Below are 18,120 nucleotides of genomic sequence, written 5' to 3'. Positions count from 1 at the left end.
AGAGGGAAATGGGAAGCAGCTACAGGGGACTCTCCACACCCAGCCTGAACTTCCTCCTACATGAAGATGGCCAAAAGGGTCTTCAAGTGGCAGGAGAAGAGTTAGTTATTCTACCCTTTCGCTCTCTGCAGAGAGCTATTCCACCTTTCTGTACCTCTGGAAAGATCCAGCAGTTGTTGCATTCCCCGTCCCTCCCCAGGCAATACAACAAATTTCAGATTTCACAGCCATGGAGCTGTCAGTGTATCAGTCGGGACCTTAGAAGTTTCCTTTATATGAAAAGTTTCCACTGCGACTCAAAGGACTGAAAGCAAATAATCTCAGGTGGAATATACTTTTTTCAAAAACTTTCAAACATCACAAGTAATACAGTCTATATACCCTCCTGTGATTTTCAGAGAAGCAGGAGAAGATTCAAAAGCATCAGACAACAGAGGCAATAAATGGACACAGTCAACTGAATGAACCTGATATTTTGTATTCCTAAGAACTGAAGATTTCTTATTAAATTTTGTTTCCATTTCATCTCTTTACAGATTATTTGGGAAAAAGAAGAAAAAAAGCAGGCAATAATTAAACTCTCTTATATTAAATAATCTCAGGTCATTTCCCTTAAGAAGCAGACTACCAATAAGCAATAATATCACCTTAAAGCAGAGAGCAGGGAGCTGGTTTCTCAGTCCTCCTAGACAAAAATGACATCTCTAAGTTCACATGGTTACAAAATAGATGGACTCTATTTTGAGAAATATATTTATGGCACATAAATTGTTGCTAAATTGACTTATTCAATCACAGTGTGCGTAGCTACCTCTCCAATTAAAGTTCCTATCTGGCTAAGGTAATCAGTTGTTGTATTTGTGAGCAGGCAATTACAATCTGCCTAATAATTGTACATTTTTAAATCATACTTTTCACACACTAGCTGGCTCATTCGTTATATGGACAGGGTGTTATGCCATGAAAGAATTCATTCAGTAGAGCTCAATGACTTGTGCCTTTATTTCCTTGGGTACACTGCCCAAGTGTTTGCTTTTCGCACACTTCTGCTCCCAACCGCGGGATCTGGACTTTGCCCCTTTTAACATGTCTTTGTCAGAAAGTCGATGAATACCTAATCTTCAAACCCAACGTAAAAGCCTCTTGTGGTCCACACGGTTGTCCTGAAAACTCCTAGCAGCATGCACCTGAAGGAAAAGCTGGCAGCAGCAGCCTTCATGTGTTAATTACACATGCGAAGCCCATTATGCAGAGAAAGGGCACCTGCTGGCAGTGCAAATGGCAGGATCTGCCCTTCCTGGGCAGGGAGTAAATTGAAGGTTCATGTCGACAGGAGATAACAGTTTTTAGGTTCCGTTCTGTGTATCCTCCACATAGGCACATACTTAACATTTAAATCACCTGCAGTGGAACAAGCTTCCTTTAAATCTACATGTTTCAGTTCCCAGCACTTTGCTTAAAAATTGCGAGTTGTCCTGGCTGGTTCTCTGCATTTAAGCAAGAGTAAGGAAAACGTCACACAGAACACGATCACTCTAAAGAAACAAGCCAGCCTCCACACTAAGCCACACTTAAAACGTGGTATTGTATGGCACAGTAAGTTTGGTTTTTTTCTGAGGAGGACTTTTTAAAATGCTAGGGAGCAGGGGGAGCCTCTTCCTATGTTTTCAAATCATTCCCAAAAGTGCTTTAAGCACCCGACTCCCACAAACATTCCCGCGACGCAGGGAGACCTGGAAGGCCCTGCCAGTGAAGGCAAAGGCACCGAGTCCCTCAGCCCTTGGCTGCACGACCATGCAGCACCAGGTCCACGTTTTCCTTGTGCTTTCCTTTCACTTCAGGGCCTGTAGAAGCTTCTCGTTATCTTTTACATCCCTCAGTTTGACTCCAGCCAAGCTCTGGCCTTACTAATTCCATCCCTGCATGTCCAGGCAACATTTCCATTAAGTCTCTAACGGAGCTTGCAAGTTTAACTTTTCTAGGAAGCCCGAGGTAAGGCCGCTCTTTCTGGGTGAACTTCACCTCCCTGCTACGTACACAGCGGGGATAAAAAAGGGCAAGTCACACACACAGAGCATGGGAAGCAGTAACTATCAGCTGGGCAACTAAAAGCAGCAGCATCTTAAACTGCCTCTTTGTTAATTACTCAGAGTGCTCATGCACCATTCCTGTGCAGAGCAAAGGGGAGAGAAGATGTCATGGCTGATGGGGCTAAACTGCTCGACTCTGCACTGGAAAAGAAAGTAAAAACTGAGAGGCTGTCTGAGGGGCACTGCAGACAGACTTCTAACCACGGAGTCCCAGACACAGGCCTGACGACACGCTCACCTGCAGAGCCCAGCACTGAATAAGGAGGCTCCTCAGGCCACCTGGACAGTGTGGGATCACAGAACAGGTTGGAAGGAACCTCAGGTGGGCAACTGGCCCAAGCTCCTGGTCGAAACAGGGCCAGCTCTGCCATTATGTGGGCTGTACCACACTCAGTTACATCAAAATAATGACTAAGCTCTTGAAAGGTTTATATCCATTCCCGTACATGAGGTAAATACCATATTCTAGACATGGGCTGATTATAAATGATGACTGCAGGAAAATGAACAGCTTCCCCTTCACCCCCAATAAAAGTTCAGGAAAGCAGAAAAATGAGAATATCTTCTCCACTGTATCCTCTACTGTTGGGAGTCTCAATTCAAATTTTAACATTTAACACAGATACGCTGAAAACAGATTTTAATTACACAATATCTAAGTTTGCAGCATTCCATAGTAACCACTCCTATTAGCGTATTTCAACATACTGATAGACAATTATATCTTGCCATGAAAATAAATTTTTTCACTTACTAGTTGGTTGCTTCCTTAATATGCCTCTATATTTTTAGAGTAACAGTTGCATCATAAGAGGACTTAAGACTTACTATACGGAAATGTGAAAACTGTTGTGAATCTAAGTGATATATATACATATATAAAATATATATACATACACACATATATATAGCCTTACCAACAGTAGTCCAATAGATGTGGGGGCAGAACAGGAATGTAAACATGCTGCCAGAACATCGGGTAGAGCATAGCTGCAGACCCATGAATGCAGGCAGTTAACTGAAAAACACATATTAAAACAGGATTATAAATAAGACAAAAAACAAGCTTCGAAAGGTAAAGTTAGAAGAAAAAAACTAAAGAATAAATTCTGCTTTCATATCAGCCTGCTTTATTACAAAATATACAGTGCTCTTGTTAAAAAAAAAAAGGTATTGGAGGGTGAAGCATGACTGGTTTATGGTGGTTGTCATTCGACTGACTTTGTAAACAGCTGCGAACATGATTCATTCAACAAACAAAACCTCAAAAGAACACCCAGTGTTCTATAAGCAACAGAAACATGGAAATGAAAACACAAAGAGAAATAAAAAATATTAGAGGAAAATCCCCCAATCCTCGTAATCACCACCCATTAAATATCATAAAACTGCACTGAAATTATAACACAAACTGAAAAAATATCTGAATTCAGGAAGATACAGTGTGAGTGGCATACATTTCTGAAGAATACAGCATATTAAACTCAGTGATTAATTTTTATTATTTAAAACAGATTTTATCTACTTGCCCTTCGATGTTTGATCCACTGAATTTCTCAGTTACATTTTTTAAAGCTCATTCAGAATAGTTTTGATGTTGGCAGGTACTGAATGAAAAAAGATCACAAACAGCAAACACAAGTGCCAGTCAAGCCATGGGGAGAATCCTCACAGAGCTTTGCAGGAAATCACATCTCTCAATCCCATTTCAAACAATAATTAATAATTTGGAAAAGAAGATAAGCAGGATATTCATCAGATTCGCTAAGGATATTAAAATGGAGAAGGTGGTAATCCTCAATAAGGAAATCTCAGCAAAAGCTATGGTCAAAATACCATAGGAAGAGCACGTGAACACACAGATATTTGGGAAAATAGAAAATAAATAAATAACTCTGAACACTCATACAAATAGACACAGACAAGGAAAAGACTAAGAGGTGACAGGCAATCACATCCACCCTGACAGTGTTGTGCAGTTTAGAGTGTCTTTTAATCTCAAATGATACCCAGCACAAGGACTACAATGTGTTTCACTTGAGGATCGTTTTCAAAATGTGTCTCACAACAAGAGCCTACCGGTTATTTGAAGGTATGATGAAACCGAGCATATAGTGCTTGTCTGGACAAGAGGAAGGAGGAAGAACACTGCTTACAAATACCAAAAAGACAAATTCTAAAGGACTAAGGTCCTTGTGGGGGCCTGAAGTCGTGTGAGATGAAACTAAGCAAAGACAACTTGTGACATTAATCCTAATCCAGTTAGACGTGAGGTAACCTTTAGAAAAAAAAAAAAAAAAAAAAGATGACCCTCATTATTATTAATTTCCATTAAGACAGACTGAATGATATACCTCGTCACAGGGAGCCCACGCCTGGTAAAGAGAATGGTCTAGATGAGCTAATACAGTCTCTTAAGGCTCCATGTCAGGGAAAATCAGCTGCAGCTCTGGATGTAGTTTGGCTTATGCTCAATGCCAAAGTCTGTATGTAATTCCAATGCAGTTTCCTTAAGTAACAGAACTGGTTTTCTGATTAAAATGCAGGTCATTAGGCAAGAAGGTAGAAGACAGGCACATACTGTGTGTGTTATTTTTAAGCCTCTGAACAATTCAGATCTGGATAAGCAGTGAGAACGCACCGAGGAAGGTGGATTTTGGGGGAGAATTACTGTGCTCCCCTCCAGTGTGGTTCAACTAAGAACCACAGTGAGGTATGAGCTTTTGCAAGCAGGTGTTTTTCAAAGCAGAAAAGCGACTGTAAAGATGAACTGAAATACTTGCAATTTACAGCTTAAAACAGACACAGATTTTTAAAAATCATTTAGAACCTGACCCATTATGCCAGGTGTAAACCCATAGGGGACTTCAGTGATGAAAATTTCAGACATAAAACCCCTCAAGTTGAAAACCCAGAATTTTAAGCTATACCTTGTACCTAGTTGCGAGACATTGTTCTTGTGGCTAAAATAGGTGAACAATCTGTCTGTTTAATAGTGGTTTTGAGTTCAAATCATCCCTATCACCGAATGAAGGAAAACCCAAGAAAAAGAATGGCCTTCTAAGCCAGATGAAAAATCCCTTGCCTCCCAGTGTTCTGTCCAACAGTGGTCGACACAAATTACTAAAACCACTGATTAACACATCCATCAATAAAATTGGTATTTCCCATTTTCTCAGTCCCCACCAGCTTGCAGTTCACACTTCATGTGCCAATGAATTGAAAAGTGCTGCCCTGCCTCTTCATTTTGAGCCTGTTCCGTCACAGCTTTAATGTGTGCGCTGAGCTTTGAGCATTTTGAGACAAAAAAAAAGAAAAATAAAAATCTCCTCCTCATCTTCTAAGGGCCACACATGATTTTCTGGATTGCTGTCAAGTTCACTGCCTCCTTAGTATCTTTATCAGGCTGGGTGAAGAGCTCTAATCTACCCAGATTTTCCTAAATGAGAGATTATTTTGTATATTTGCTTGTTCTTGTTACCCTTCTCTGTACTCTTCACTGGTTTACTTTATCATTTTTTTATTTGGAGTAGATAAGAACTCATGCAATATTCACAATGTGGGCAAGCCATGAACATATCTAGTGGCATTATGCCCTCTTTTTTGTCTCTACTCCCTTCATAATAATTTCTTGGCTTCTAAACCTTCAACTGAGTAATAAGCTGGCATTTTCATAGATCAATCTCTCTTTTTAGGAAAAACTCCAGTATCTCTTTCCGAGTGGTAATAATTACTTCAGTTATTCAGACCATGATTGCTTACACGGTTGGAAGTGTTTTCTCCCGTAATCACTGTTTCCTATTTATCCATGCTATGCAACAGAATGACAGCTACAACACTGTCACCCCTTTTTAAAAATTGTGTTTCATGAGGACATCGAACTGGTTCCAGTCAGCACTACTGGACTGTTTAGAAACTCCAGGATTAGGAAAGCTGGTAATTTTTTCTCACTCTTACTCCCTCAACCTTTTAGCCAGTTGTTTACCCTCAAGAGGATCAAACTCTCCTATGTCATGAAAATTTAATAGCTTTGAAGAATTCAACATTGCTCAATCTTACCTAAATTTTTTAATATTTTTAAGATTTAGGGCATGGATTTCTTTTGCAAAGGTCATATTTACTCTTCCCCAGTAGCCTTTGTTTAAGAATTCACTAGTTCTAGTCCTCATTGTGACAGGCTTCGAGTTTTTTCATTAAAAAAATAGCTCCAAGAACTGTAGTTTCTTTAAGGGAGAATGCTATCACACCCAACTTTCAACTCCAAATAAAAATTTCTGAAATAAGATCTTATTCTTCAGGTTCATAGCTCGTGTTCCTTTTTCTAGAATCTAGTTTGATCTTATTTTCTTCAGACTTCAGCAGCTGCATTTTGGTGTGCAGCACTGAAGCTTCTCTAGACAGACAGTTGCTCACTGTGGTACAGTAGCGTCACTTACCACAACTGCAAACAAAAATCTGTTTGCATCTCGGGTTTCTGTCTTATCTATTATGTCCATCTCCTGGCCTGTATTCTTTACCAATTCCTTATCATACTGAACCATAGATAATCTGGCCAAAAATTTTCATGAATCGGTGACATTCATCTGCACAAATAGTACTGTTTCATCTCTATTCATCTTTAACACCCACTTCGGTATCTCCACAATTTCACTAAACTCTCTCGAGACATACTGATAAAATCTGGAGGTACAGTCTCGTCTGATCCTCCTTTTCATATCCCTTGGATTTTCACTTCTGTCTCCCTTGAAGGCTGTAGTCACTCCTCACCTCAGCACTGCGTGATTTGGCAAATGTCATAACAAGAGGGTGCACAAAGCTCAAAAGTACCCCAGTGCTGATAACGTGTTTCCGTAAGTGAGACTATGCAAGAATTTCAACTAGATTTGAACCACCATCCCAAGGAAACAGCATCTTGGAAGCAGACAGGGTCCAGGAAGAATCTGAGCAAGTACCTGTTCAGTCTTTCTCAGTAAGCAGCTCTTTATTAAGTAGTTGAATATTATTTTATGGTCCATATGGGATGGAAATATTAGTATGTTGAGTCACTAATTAAACCAAAAGTTAGGAACTACCAAATCTTGAATTTATTCCGTATGACTCTCAAAAAGATTTATCCCTATCCCATTATATTTCAACTTATCTTTATATTACTCCTACTGGAGATGATGCTCCTCTCTCAGATTAGATGAAAGGCATAGCCTAGCTCCAAAATATGCAGCAGAAAAAAAGGGCGTGCTTTCCCACTGTAGTTTTTCCTCTATATTCCTAAATCCTTTATGTTTTCTGTTTCTGTTCTCCAAATCAAAAAGATGTCTGGAAAAAAAAATATTGTTTAAAAATTTAATTCGTACTTAAAAATCGTTTCTGTGAGGATCAAATGGATCGTTTCCTGGCATTATTATATAACATGGTTGCCGTTGTAGAGGAGTGAACTCAGGAATCCAAGAAGGCCCCTTCCAAGCCCCCCTCCCATTGGCTTTAAAACTCAGCAAGAAAAGATTAAACAGACATAATGCTCAACACTGCAGACATCTGAGCAGAACCTGTCACTTATTTTTGAGATGTACTCCCACCTTGCTATCTGGCATGAATTCAAATAACATACTACCATGGGTAAGCACCAGCACTGTCCTTCAACTCTGCCAAGATAAGGGCTCATAAAAAAAGAAATAGCATATTTGCTGGAGACCTCACCTGATTAGTGATTGCCATACAGAAAACAAGCACTTAATAATAAGGCAGCCTGAGAAATGCCCAACTGTCAAAACTATAGGAATCCAGCATTTTGAAATAAGATTAGTTCCACTACCTCAGCTTCCTGCAGCTGTTGCTAGAGAATGTAAAAAGATAGCTGTGTAAGTCAGACACCGACTCAGTAATTCACTTTTCGCAGTTTTGTATTTAATGCTCTGAAAGCCTTATTTGAGCAAATGAAATCAATGGGATTTTGTCACACATCTAAAAGTGATCAACTGATGCTGAATTACAACGGGCCATTTTCCAGTGCGTTTTACTCTCTCCCCTGATGCGTATGCACTGCACGGCTTTACAGATGCAGTACGTGGCTACAAACGTGCAACATATCCTGGCAAAAATGACCACCTTTTGTGTGCTTGGAAGATCCTTTTCCTGCATTACTCAGGACTAAAAACACAGAAGAAAGCTTAAGACTGAGCTGCACAGGAATTGAAGTGGGCTGTTGCAAAGGCTGTGTATGAAGGTCAAGACTGGCAGGTCACAAGGACAGGCACAGAGCTCCTGGGAGGGAAGTGCTCCTACATTTAGAACAGTAGTTGTAAGACTGCTGTAGAACAAGAACTGTGCAAGCTCTGAGGCATTTTGCATCACAAGGACATTGGTGAACGGTATTAATCACAGGTTGTCTTCTCCTAAGGACCAGCATTTCCTTACCCTCAGAGCCCTGAGGCACGTCAGAAACCGAGCAGGGAGCAAGAGGTTGTGTACCAGAGCTTTCTGTGACATGGAAGAAGTGATACAGCAAGCTCTCAGCTCCCAGGAACAGAAGAGCAGCCATGTCAGAATGGTATTTTTTTTGCTTTGTACTAACACTCAAAAATAAGAATAAAATTAGATAAAGGAATTCACTTCAGTATGATGGAGCCAAACAGAAACATCACAGAAACTCACAAGTTTAACTCTTTTTAAGAGTCATCAGGCTTCATGGAAGCCACCTTTTTATAATGAGAGACAACTTTCTGCTGCCCTTACCACAAATAGTTAACAGGCCTTGTTGTGGCTGGGCTGCATGAGCAAGTTATGATGGACCAGAGAAGGCTGGGTGCAAGGAAAGCTCTGGTTTCATTCCTGCAACAGCATGCTCCCACCAGCAGGTGGTCTTCTGCCAAGCACAAGGGTTTTATGCAATTTGGTTCATATCTGGATTTTCATGAGTAGTTAGACCACAGAATATGTGAAGAAATTTAATATGAATAATTGCTTTAACATTTTGAAAAATTATCTGAGTTTCCTTTTGAAGGAAAAAAAAAGGAAAAAAATTAAGAAAGCAATAATTTTTCCATACATTCAGTACACATGGTTTATAAAATAGCTAATAAACACAGCTTCATTCATTTACCTCTAAATCTTATTCAACTTGACTACATTAAGGATATTTTAAATCAAAATTTGAATTTGATATGATGTATTAGAGCACAGAATTCGTTCCACCATAAAAGACCTTCTATCCAGGACTGTTTAATTTTCTTTCTCTTACCTGATATTAAATTCAAGCCTTAAGTATGAAGTGTGCCATGTGTCTCAAAGTTAAAAGAAATTACCCGTAAATAAGTGCCTTCCACTTTTTTGTTAAAAAAAAATCTAAAAAAAACCAAAAAAAAAACAAACAAAGAAACCAATCCCTCTCACCACCACACCACCCTCACTTTACTTTGAGAATTCGCAGTTTGGTACGTTTCCAGTTACAAGGTCTTGGCTTCCGCTGAGCACAGTTTGAAATAAAATAATGCAGCTTGTTCCTACTGCTGGAACATGCAGAGCAGAGCGTGCAGGCAAGGAATCACTGGCTCCGGCCCAACACTTCAAACCTGTCTTACACTGTCACTCCAATCTTGGAGCAGTTTATATATAAAGTTGTAAGATAAGAACACACAGTATGAATACCCCTCCCTACCTAAGAACCAGACATGCTTTTATCTTGGACAGAGGCAAAAGGAAGAGAAATAGCAGAAAGATAGGAAAGAAAACACAACCCTACTTGTGAAATGGCTCATTAAGGAAGGCAAAGTGACAGGTAAGTAATTCTTCTTCCCAGGCTCTGTCACAAAGGGAGAGATTAAACCAACCAACCACACAAATTTTGAAATGCTTTGGGTAGCCGTTCTCTTCTTTCCTCCTCTCTGATAATTTACTATTCTTTTCATTCTTTAGATTTCTGAAATAAACATTGTTCTTTTCGCTTTATTCAATTACCAGGCCTGGATGTATTTTCCCTTATTTTAGTAGAACATTTGGCAGATGTAAAATCTTAACTTTTATAAGTTTTCTATGATATTCAACTTTACAATACTTAAATTCTTCAGTTAAATGTGGAATCGACTGTAAACATTTAACGATTACGAACGTGTCCCAGAGATTATTCTAACTCTCCTAGTTTCACTTACCATTCAAACCAATACTGTAATGGCTATTCTGAGATTAAGTATAAAGTCTTACTCTCTTTCATTTTTCTGCCCTGTATTGACAGGCCATCCTTACATAGTATTTACAATTCCATGAAGGAGTTTTAATCTCAAACACAAAGTAGGTCATGGTCATACAGTAAGAGACTAGTTCGTACCATACAAAATGGAAATGGAAGCTTGTATTTTAGAAAGGAGCACTCAAGTACTTAGTCCATAGCACTAGAAAGCACAATTAGTTAAACCATCTTATGCTCATCATTCATAAAGGAAATCAAATCAATACCCATTTACAGAGCAAACAGAATGAAAACTTAACATTTTCTTTCATAAAGAAAATCACAAACTTATTGACAGATAAACCCTGAAATGCATAACACAAAACTTTGAACTAAATCAAGCTGTGCGCTTGTTTTGACGTCCAGCCATTTGTTGAAGAGTACTCTGGAGTATTCAGTAGCTTTCATCTCGCAGACACTTGATGGAGCCTAAGTAGCATTAAGACTACACCTTATCAAACAAAACTGCAAAAACGTGGATTGTCAATGTATTTTAGCCCACTCCTTCGGTCCATCCAGGGAAGGTCACCAGAACATCCATCTGACAGCAACATTTACCTGTTTATTTTTCCTGTCAAGTAAATTACGAGAAAGGAACTTCACCAGGGCAAAATACTTGTACCTTTATGTACCAAACAACCCAAGAATTCCTATATCCAAAAAACCCTTTTGCATTTGAACATGAGAGGCTAACACAAGTTCAGTAAAATGATCACATAGAACCACAGAATTGAGTTGAGGTTGCATAGCTGAGGTTGGAAAGGGGACCCAGAGATGATCAGATCATTTCCTAGATATGACTGTCATTTTAAGAAAAGTACTGTGAATAGAAGAAATTATTCTGCATTTTACTTACAGTGCTCAGCTTACTACAACAAATGAGGATGCGGCGTTCATACAGCATACTGGCATAGAGATGCAGCATGTTGTTGACATCAACTGCTACAAAATACTCTGTCAGATTTCTCTGGGAAGAGAGAAAATAATTTTTGATTCATGATATTACAAAACCAAGTATCCTTAACAAAAAAAAAAAACCAGATTTCAACCTCCTATTACACTACATCCAGTACGTGGGCTGAACAAAAGAAAGCAGTATGTCATCTTCTGTCAGAACACTTCTAAATTGCAATATCTTTCCCCTAACTTTTGGGGAGCTAGGTCTTGGAATAATAAAATTGATGATGTTTCACATAGAGCTTCTTAAATACAAGATACTTCTCTGAGAAATGATATGTTCTGTCACTTTTATGGAAACTTCAAAGCTGCCTGATAAAGTGCCGAAAAAAAAAAAAAAAAAAAAAATCTCACAACCCAACAATAAAACCAGCTCTCTTAGAGGACAATTCTAATATGACAAACTCAAATGTGAGTTCAGTCTGTGCCAGAACAATTCTGATAATTGGGAATACACACGGGCATTTAACACACAAGGTACAAGCAGTTACGCAGGTTGTCTGAACTCCTCACGTCACACACTTGGACACATTTCCCATCGGTGGAAGACAGAAAGCACTTGCTGGGTGGCTGGGGAAACCGAGGAAGGAAACAGAATTCTCCTCCTGAAAATTTCACTGGATGCCCATCTCTAAGGAAGAGGAAGGACTCAAACATCCAGTTTTATTTCCATGGTCAGTATAAAGGAAATTAATCACTGTAGAATACTGTAAGCAAAGCACATTTGCAATCTGCCTTTAAAGTACAGCCAGAAAGACCAAGACACAAGCAAGTAACACCACTGAAACTTTACACATACACTTCCTAGGCAACACAGGGTTCTTCCATGCTTTTGCTGTGCAGAATATTAAAAAGTACCTATGTAAAAGTTATTGTAAATAACTGAAATTCAAAGAAGAAAACAGAGCAAGCTGCAGAAGAAACTACGGCTAATTCATCCCCTACATCATCCCAACAGCCAGCAACATTCTCCACTCATCATTACCAAGGTAATCACCCACATGCTGCAGTGGGGTGAATCTGGTGTCACTGGTATCACTTACTAAATATATAAGATGTCTTCTAATAAACAGCTTAATGTGATCCTGAGATCTTTACTGTCAAAATTAAAAAGCCACCATGTAGGTAACTTGATCAAAATGTATTATGTTCTAGGCTTTTGCAGTGGAAGGCAAACAAAAAAGGATTTTTGTGTATAAAGGATATTTGTGCTTCTTAAAACATAGAAATAAAAAAAAAAAGGGGGGGTGGAAGAAAAGGTAATACACCCAAAAATGCTGAATTAGGGAATTTGTTTCCAAATAGCTTCTTACAGATACGAAAGGGTTGCTATATGATAAAGACAGTCTTATACAAAAAGCACATGCGAGAGCAAAATTAGATTAGTCATGAATTCAAGTGCAATCTTAATCATCGTTAAATAAAAAAGTGCAGAAAAGCAAAAAGCAAATATGATTTAGAAACTTAAAGAAGCTCAACAAAGCCTATTAGCACTTTTGACAGATCCAAAGATAACTCTAAAACCACCAATACTTGGCCTGAGAAGTCTGCCAAGATGCTTCATACTGTGCAAAAATATGTTCCACAGCTTGCCATCCAAACACAAAGAACTAAAGAAAAATTAAGCATTGTATTTGGAAGACTTCTGTACCAGTATGTAGATAGATAAAAACTGAGCTCATTATGGTTAGCTTCAAATGTGTTAATATAAAACAATCATTCAGGTCTTTGTTACAGAAAAGCTATAGCCGCAGACAGGTATATTCAAAGAAAAAAAAAAAGCCAACACATTTTGCCAAAAACCTATTAAACTATCATGTACTTTTTCTGTATTTCTCATCCCATCTGTGCTGATTAGCATGATATTTTTGTCTAAACATAAGCTGTCTTCTCTACGGCTCTTCTTCCCCCTCTCACCCATCTTTCAACGACGCCAAAACACAGCGCATGACGACACAATTACTGCAAATAGTGTGAATTAAGAATTTTTAAGTAGCACTGAACTCCCTTTGATGCCACCCAAATTAGGGGCATGGCAAAAGGAGCACACGATCCCCACTTTCTGCCTGAGGAGGTGGGTATGCCTGTGCGTGGATGTGTTTATAAGGCAACAGTATCCACTAGTGAGAGGAAAATAGACACTTTGCACTTATTCTTTCATCAAGTTTATTGTAGCAAAATACTGGCTTTGACACACAAATGTACCTTCAGATGGAAAGATTTATAAGGTTTTAGTCTTCTCTGCTCTCAGGAATTTGCCAGTGACACCTGCGAAGCATGTGGGCTGTATGGTAATGTATTGATACTAAGGAAATTCACGTGTTAGCTCTAAGTTTTATTTATAAGAAAGCTGTCATCTTTGAAGATGAAATTGGGACTTACACATGTATTTTGAAAGACATGTCTCGTAAGTGACAAAACCATGAATGAGTTAAATAAATACAAATGAAAGCATTCCAATTTGCAGTATAATTGTTGTATATTTTATTTCCTAGGATTTAAACCTTTCTTGGGGGGAGTAAAAAGTGGGATTTTCAAAATAAAATACGGAACAGGTATCCCCGTTCCTCTCAAAACTCACTAGGAGCGCTACAAAATTCCCTTATGCTCTTTTGAAAGCTCATGCGTAGACAACCATCTATTTGATCATTTGCTATCGAATATCAGCAAATGCACACGCACATTGACTTCTGAGCTAAAAAAATAAATATTCATGCGCTTCTCTTCCCCCAACATCTAATGAAGAATTTCTCACTGAAGGAACAAACCAATGAGCTCTCTCCTCTGCAAAGAGTGAAGCTCAAACATAGTAACAGGGATTATAATTCACTTGTTTGAGTCTGCTCTTGAACAGCTTCATTTACAAGGCTTCAGTACATTTCCTATTCGAACGGGTCAGCAGAACGGAGTCAGTTTTCCTTCTCCATTCTCCTACTGGAAACCCCTCATCTTATTTAGAAGTCTCTTTTCTTTGAAATATCACACATTCTAAATCTAACACGGGTTAGGTAACCTGGTATGCAGCTAAGGCTCTTCTATAATGCCATGCTGTTGTTTAGGAGAACAAAATAATGAAGACAATACACTTTTATGGTGTAAATAGAGAAATAAAGGGGGGGAGGGGTGTGTTAAGAAAAACAGGTAGCAAAAGACACAATGATATAATGAGTGAAAAATCAGGCATTTTGAAATATAGGACTGGGTGATACAAAAATACACCAGAACATCATCGCCAAGAAAATGTCATCATTTCAGCCTGCTAACTTACCTGGTATTTCTGAAACACAACAGATACTATTAGGAAATTCACAGTCTTGCACTGTGCTGCCTGCAGTGAACCCAATTTATTTCTGAAGTCATAATGCATTTACAAATCTTTCCTGTAACTTAAAATCTTTTTGAAAAAGTGAATGCTTAGCTGTTACATAAAAGCATCCACGCTAAATGTTTTTGTGACTCATTAAACATATTGATCTGACAAAGTCAGATAATTCCAAAAGGTCTGTTAACATTCCATATAGAGTTCTGTGCAGGTCTCCATTAATCACTGCATACAACTTCAAAGTTTGGCATTACTAAAACTTTTGCTAATAAGGCTTTAATAGTGTAATTGCTGATAAGATACACAGAATTTTTAATAAATCAGGCCAACTGATTTAAATCCACGAAGATTTATGCTCATTTAATGTGCCTGTATTATTTCCTAATATGCTTCAATTCGACATTAAAGTTGCATTGACAAAACCCTAAGAAATTACACAATAATTAAAAAAACACAAACAAAATGCCTGAGAAATAGAAGACGGTCAACTGCAACAACAGTTAGACCAATGGATTTGATTTTTAGTATTTCTCTTTCTCACGATGAGCCCTAGCTTTTTTAATTTGGGTGTATATATACATACATAAGTACATGTCTAAGGCATACATATTTGTAAACAGAATGAAATGTTCTTCCACTCCCGGAGGTGCCCTGGCTCACCCCAGACATGCAGAGTCCATCCTTCACCGTGACATCACTGCACAGGATACCCACATCGGAACACTCACATTCCCGCTGAGGCACATCAGCACCACTCAGGGACTCAAAGAGGATGCTTTTTAGCATCACATGACACTCCCTCCCACGAAGGCTGAGCGTTCAGCTTTCAAAGGGTTTCCAACTCCTTCTGGCCCAAGGCCTCTGCTTTTATAACAGCCTTTGATTCCTGAGCATTCATCATGTCTCCTGCTCAAATGTTTTGGGAAGCTGACTCATACCTTTGAATACAAAGCGAACATCACCAGCAGACATAACCAACGGAGCATAAATACAGCTATACTTCCTGAAGCCTTTACTGCATGCCGTGTTATTAAGCTGTTCCATATCAGTTAAAGCAGGCCCAAGGCAGATCATCTACTTTTCATCCCTGCCACTGGTTTCTTACCATTACTAGCTCATTTCTCTCTGCCCTTCAATTCGCCAGCCTGCAAAATGGAAATAAACTTCCCTTCCTTGATCTCCAGGTGATTTGAGGCTTATCAAACAAAAACTGTTAAAAGTTTGAAATGATTAGCATACGAGAGATAAACATAAAATATAAACTCTATAAACAAGTAACTTCATGTCTCAGTTAGGACAGAGTTGGATAGCTGGTTTAGATTCAGGAACTGACTCTTAGATTACCCCTATTGTATCGTATTGCTACAAAAATAAAGCACCTTAGAAAAAAGGGCGTATCTATTAAATTTACGGACAGGATAGGTGTCAGTAGGAAAGGTCTACAACACAGAAAAGCTAGCAACAATTTCTTAAAACAGAAACAAAAAGCCCCAAATGTTATCTGCTATACAAATCACCCACAAACGAGATTAAATGTCTGGATGATTCCCTTTGCTTTCTTTCTTTCTTTCATGTCATAAATTGAGGTATATGGTGCTAAAGCAGACCGCAAAATGTTAGAGAAGGAAAACTGAGATGTCAGGCATAGAAATTTGGCTAAGAGACATAGTAGGAGCATATTAAAGAGTATTTAAGAGAAGCAAATGCCAGCATTGTCTTCCCACAGACCTATCATCTGGCTAGAAATCTGAGCATGCTGAAACACATACAAGACAACTTTGTGAGGCTTAAAAAGTCTCCAGAAAAGTGGCCCTAAAGAAACCAGGTGTGCTGGACATTTTCAGAAAGCCATCTAACAAACGGATCATTTTTACGGGTCTCACATCATTCTTTCAGGAGGATCTCACTGTATGATTAGCAGATCTGCTTTTTTCTACCTATATCAATCTGTCCATTACCACTTTATCCTTAATATGTTTAAGCTTTTAATCACAAACAGAGATTGCCAACTCTTGAATGCTACTGTGTAAATATGATACAGAAGGAAGACGTTACCATAGAGAGAAGAATGACTCTCTGGGTGACTACAGCTTAAATACACCTTTAAAGCAAAGGCCCTAGATTTCATCTGAATCTGTACAAAACATTTAAATAAGGACTAACGATATCCAAATTCTGACAGCATCTTAAAGAACAAGGCAAGTTAATACCAAAGTGGTACTTGGATCTTTCTTAAATACTAGCAATATGGGTGTTTGAAACATCACTCTTCCACTGAAGATACCAAGTATTAAGATTATATCCTTGCCTTGACTCATAAGTAGCCATAATGCTTTAATAAATAAAACCAATACCTCGTATTGAAACATTTTTTTCAAACAGATTTATTTCAAAACAGTATGCTATCTCTCCAGCAGATTCCAACAGCTACTTCCCGAGTTTAGTTTTTAGGTTCAGTTTCATGGTGAACTCGGGTCTCACGCATCAAGAAAACCAACAGAACTATGTAAACAGCGTGAGGTCATCAAGGGGAGAACGAAATGTCAATCTGGATGCACAAGAAAAGAACTGCTTCTTTAGTTGTGAAATTAAGTTTCTTTTAAAACAGCAGTTTTTTGAAACCTATGAAAGCAGACCCTGACTCAAGTTAGCTATAAAGGTGAAATACCTCAACTGACTCTTGTCTGCTTTTTGCTATAAAGTCTTGGTAAAGTGGATGCAATTCCCTTCTACTGCAATCCTGCATTTTTATGTTGAAGGTGACCCTTGTAGTACTCACTCAAATGGCAGTCACAAAACTGCCTTGAGATTACTTTCAAGAATTTTTCATAGGTTTATTTTAATTTGCCTGAAAATTCACCCACTAACACAACCACTGTTCTCTGAAACGCCACCGTACTGTTACATAATTACAAAATCACCATTCTTTCCCAATTTTGAGTAGGCTAAAACTACAGATGTGTATTTTAAATTCCCTCACTTAGTTCTACTAAGATATCATGGAATGTTAACAGTAAGTAATAACAGAGTGGTGATAATAATAAAAGCTTTATATTTTTAAAATAAATACTTTGACTTACAGGTGAAGATAATTATGCTGTTAATTTCCCGTTCATATGGTATCTTTTCTTAATTAAAATGGCAAACATTAAATTCTACTATTACATTGTACTTCCAAAGGCCTGTCACTCATGTACTTCTGCAATTAGCAACACAGTGTTTTCTGCCTAATACTTATGATAAATTAATCACCTAAAGTTCATTTCAACATCTAGCAAGATTTTACAGAATATAATCTATTACTAGGGCAAACAGAGGTAATAATTGTTATACATTTTGCTGCTGACTTTAAACAGAAGCAGTAAAGCACACAGTTGTCTACAGTACTCACGTTTTCAGGTATACTGGGAAGTTCTCTGATGTCAGGCACAGTAAAGTAAGAGTGCTAAAAAAAGGGAAAATAGTGATTATTGCAATATTGTCAAAAGCAATCTAAATTTATTGCTTTGTATTAGTAACAGCAGTAATAGCAG

General features: G+C 38.3%; 1 protein-coding gene across 8 annotated transcripts in view; it reads right to left on the bottom strand.

Moving 5' to 3' along the window:
* DENND1A (DENN domain containing 1A) overlaps positions 1-18,120 on the bottom strand; it is a 214,570-nt gene that overhangs the window by 102,979 nt on the left and 93,471 nt on the right. For 6 of the 8 annotated variants that reach the window (XM_074923588.1, XM_074923590.1, XM_074923593.1 and 3 more), the window contains exons 8-10: positions 17,979-18,032; positions 11,165-11,275; positions 3,008-3,108 (exon numbers count right to left, since the gene is read on the bottom strand). The exons of 1 other annotated variant lie outside the window; for it this stretch is intronic. In XM_074923588.1, coding sequence (XP_074779689.1) covers positions 3,008-3,108; positions 11,165-11,275; positions 17,979-18,032 — 266 coding nt within the window. The remainder of the gene's footprint in view (positions 1-3,007; positions 3,109-11,164; positions 11,276-17,978; positions 18,033-18,120) is intronic. One more of the 8 variants, XM_074923595.1, reaches the window with a different exon arrangement.

Source organism: Athene noctua, chromosome 20 (genome assembly GCF_965140245.1).
Source record: "Athene noctua chromosome 20, bAthNoc1.hap1.1, whole genome shotgun sequence".
Lineage (NCBI taxonomy): Eukaryota > Metazoa > Chordata > Aves > Strigiformes > Strigidae > Athene > Athene noctua.
Note: the sequence above shows the minus strand (reverse complement) of the source record. Positions and strands in the feature narration are given on the sequence as shown.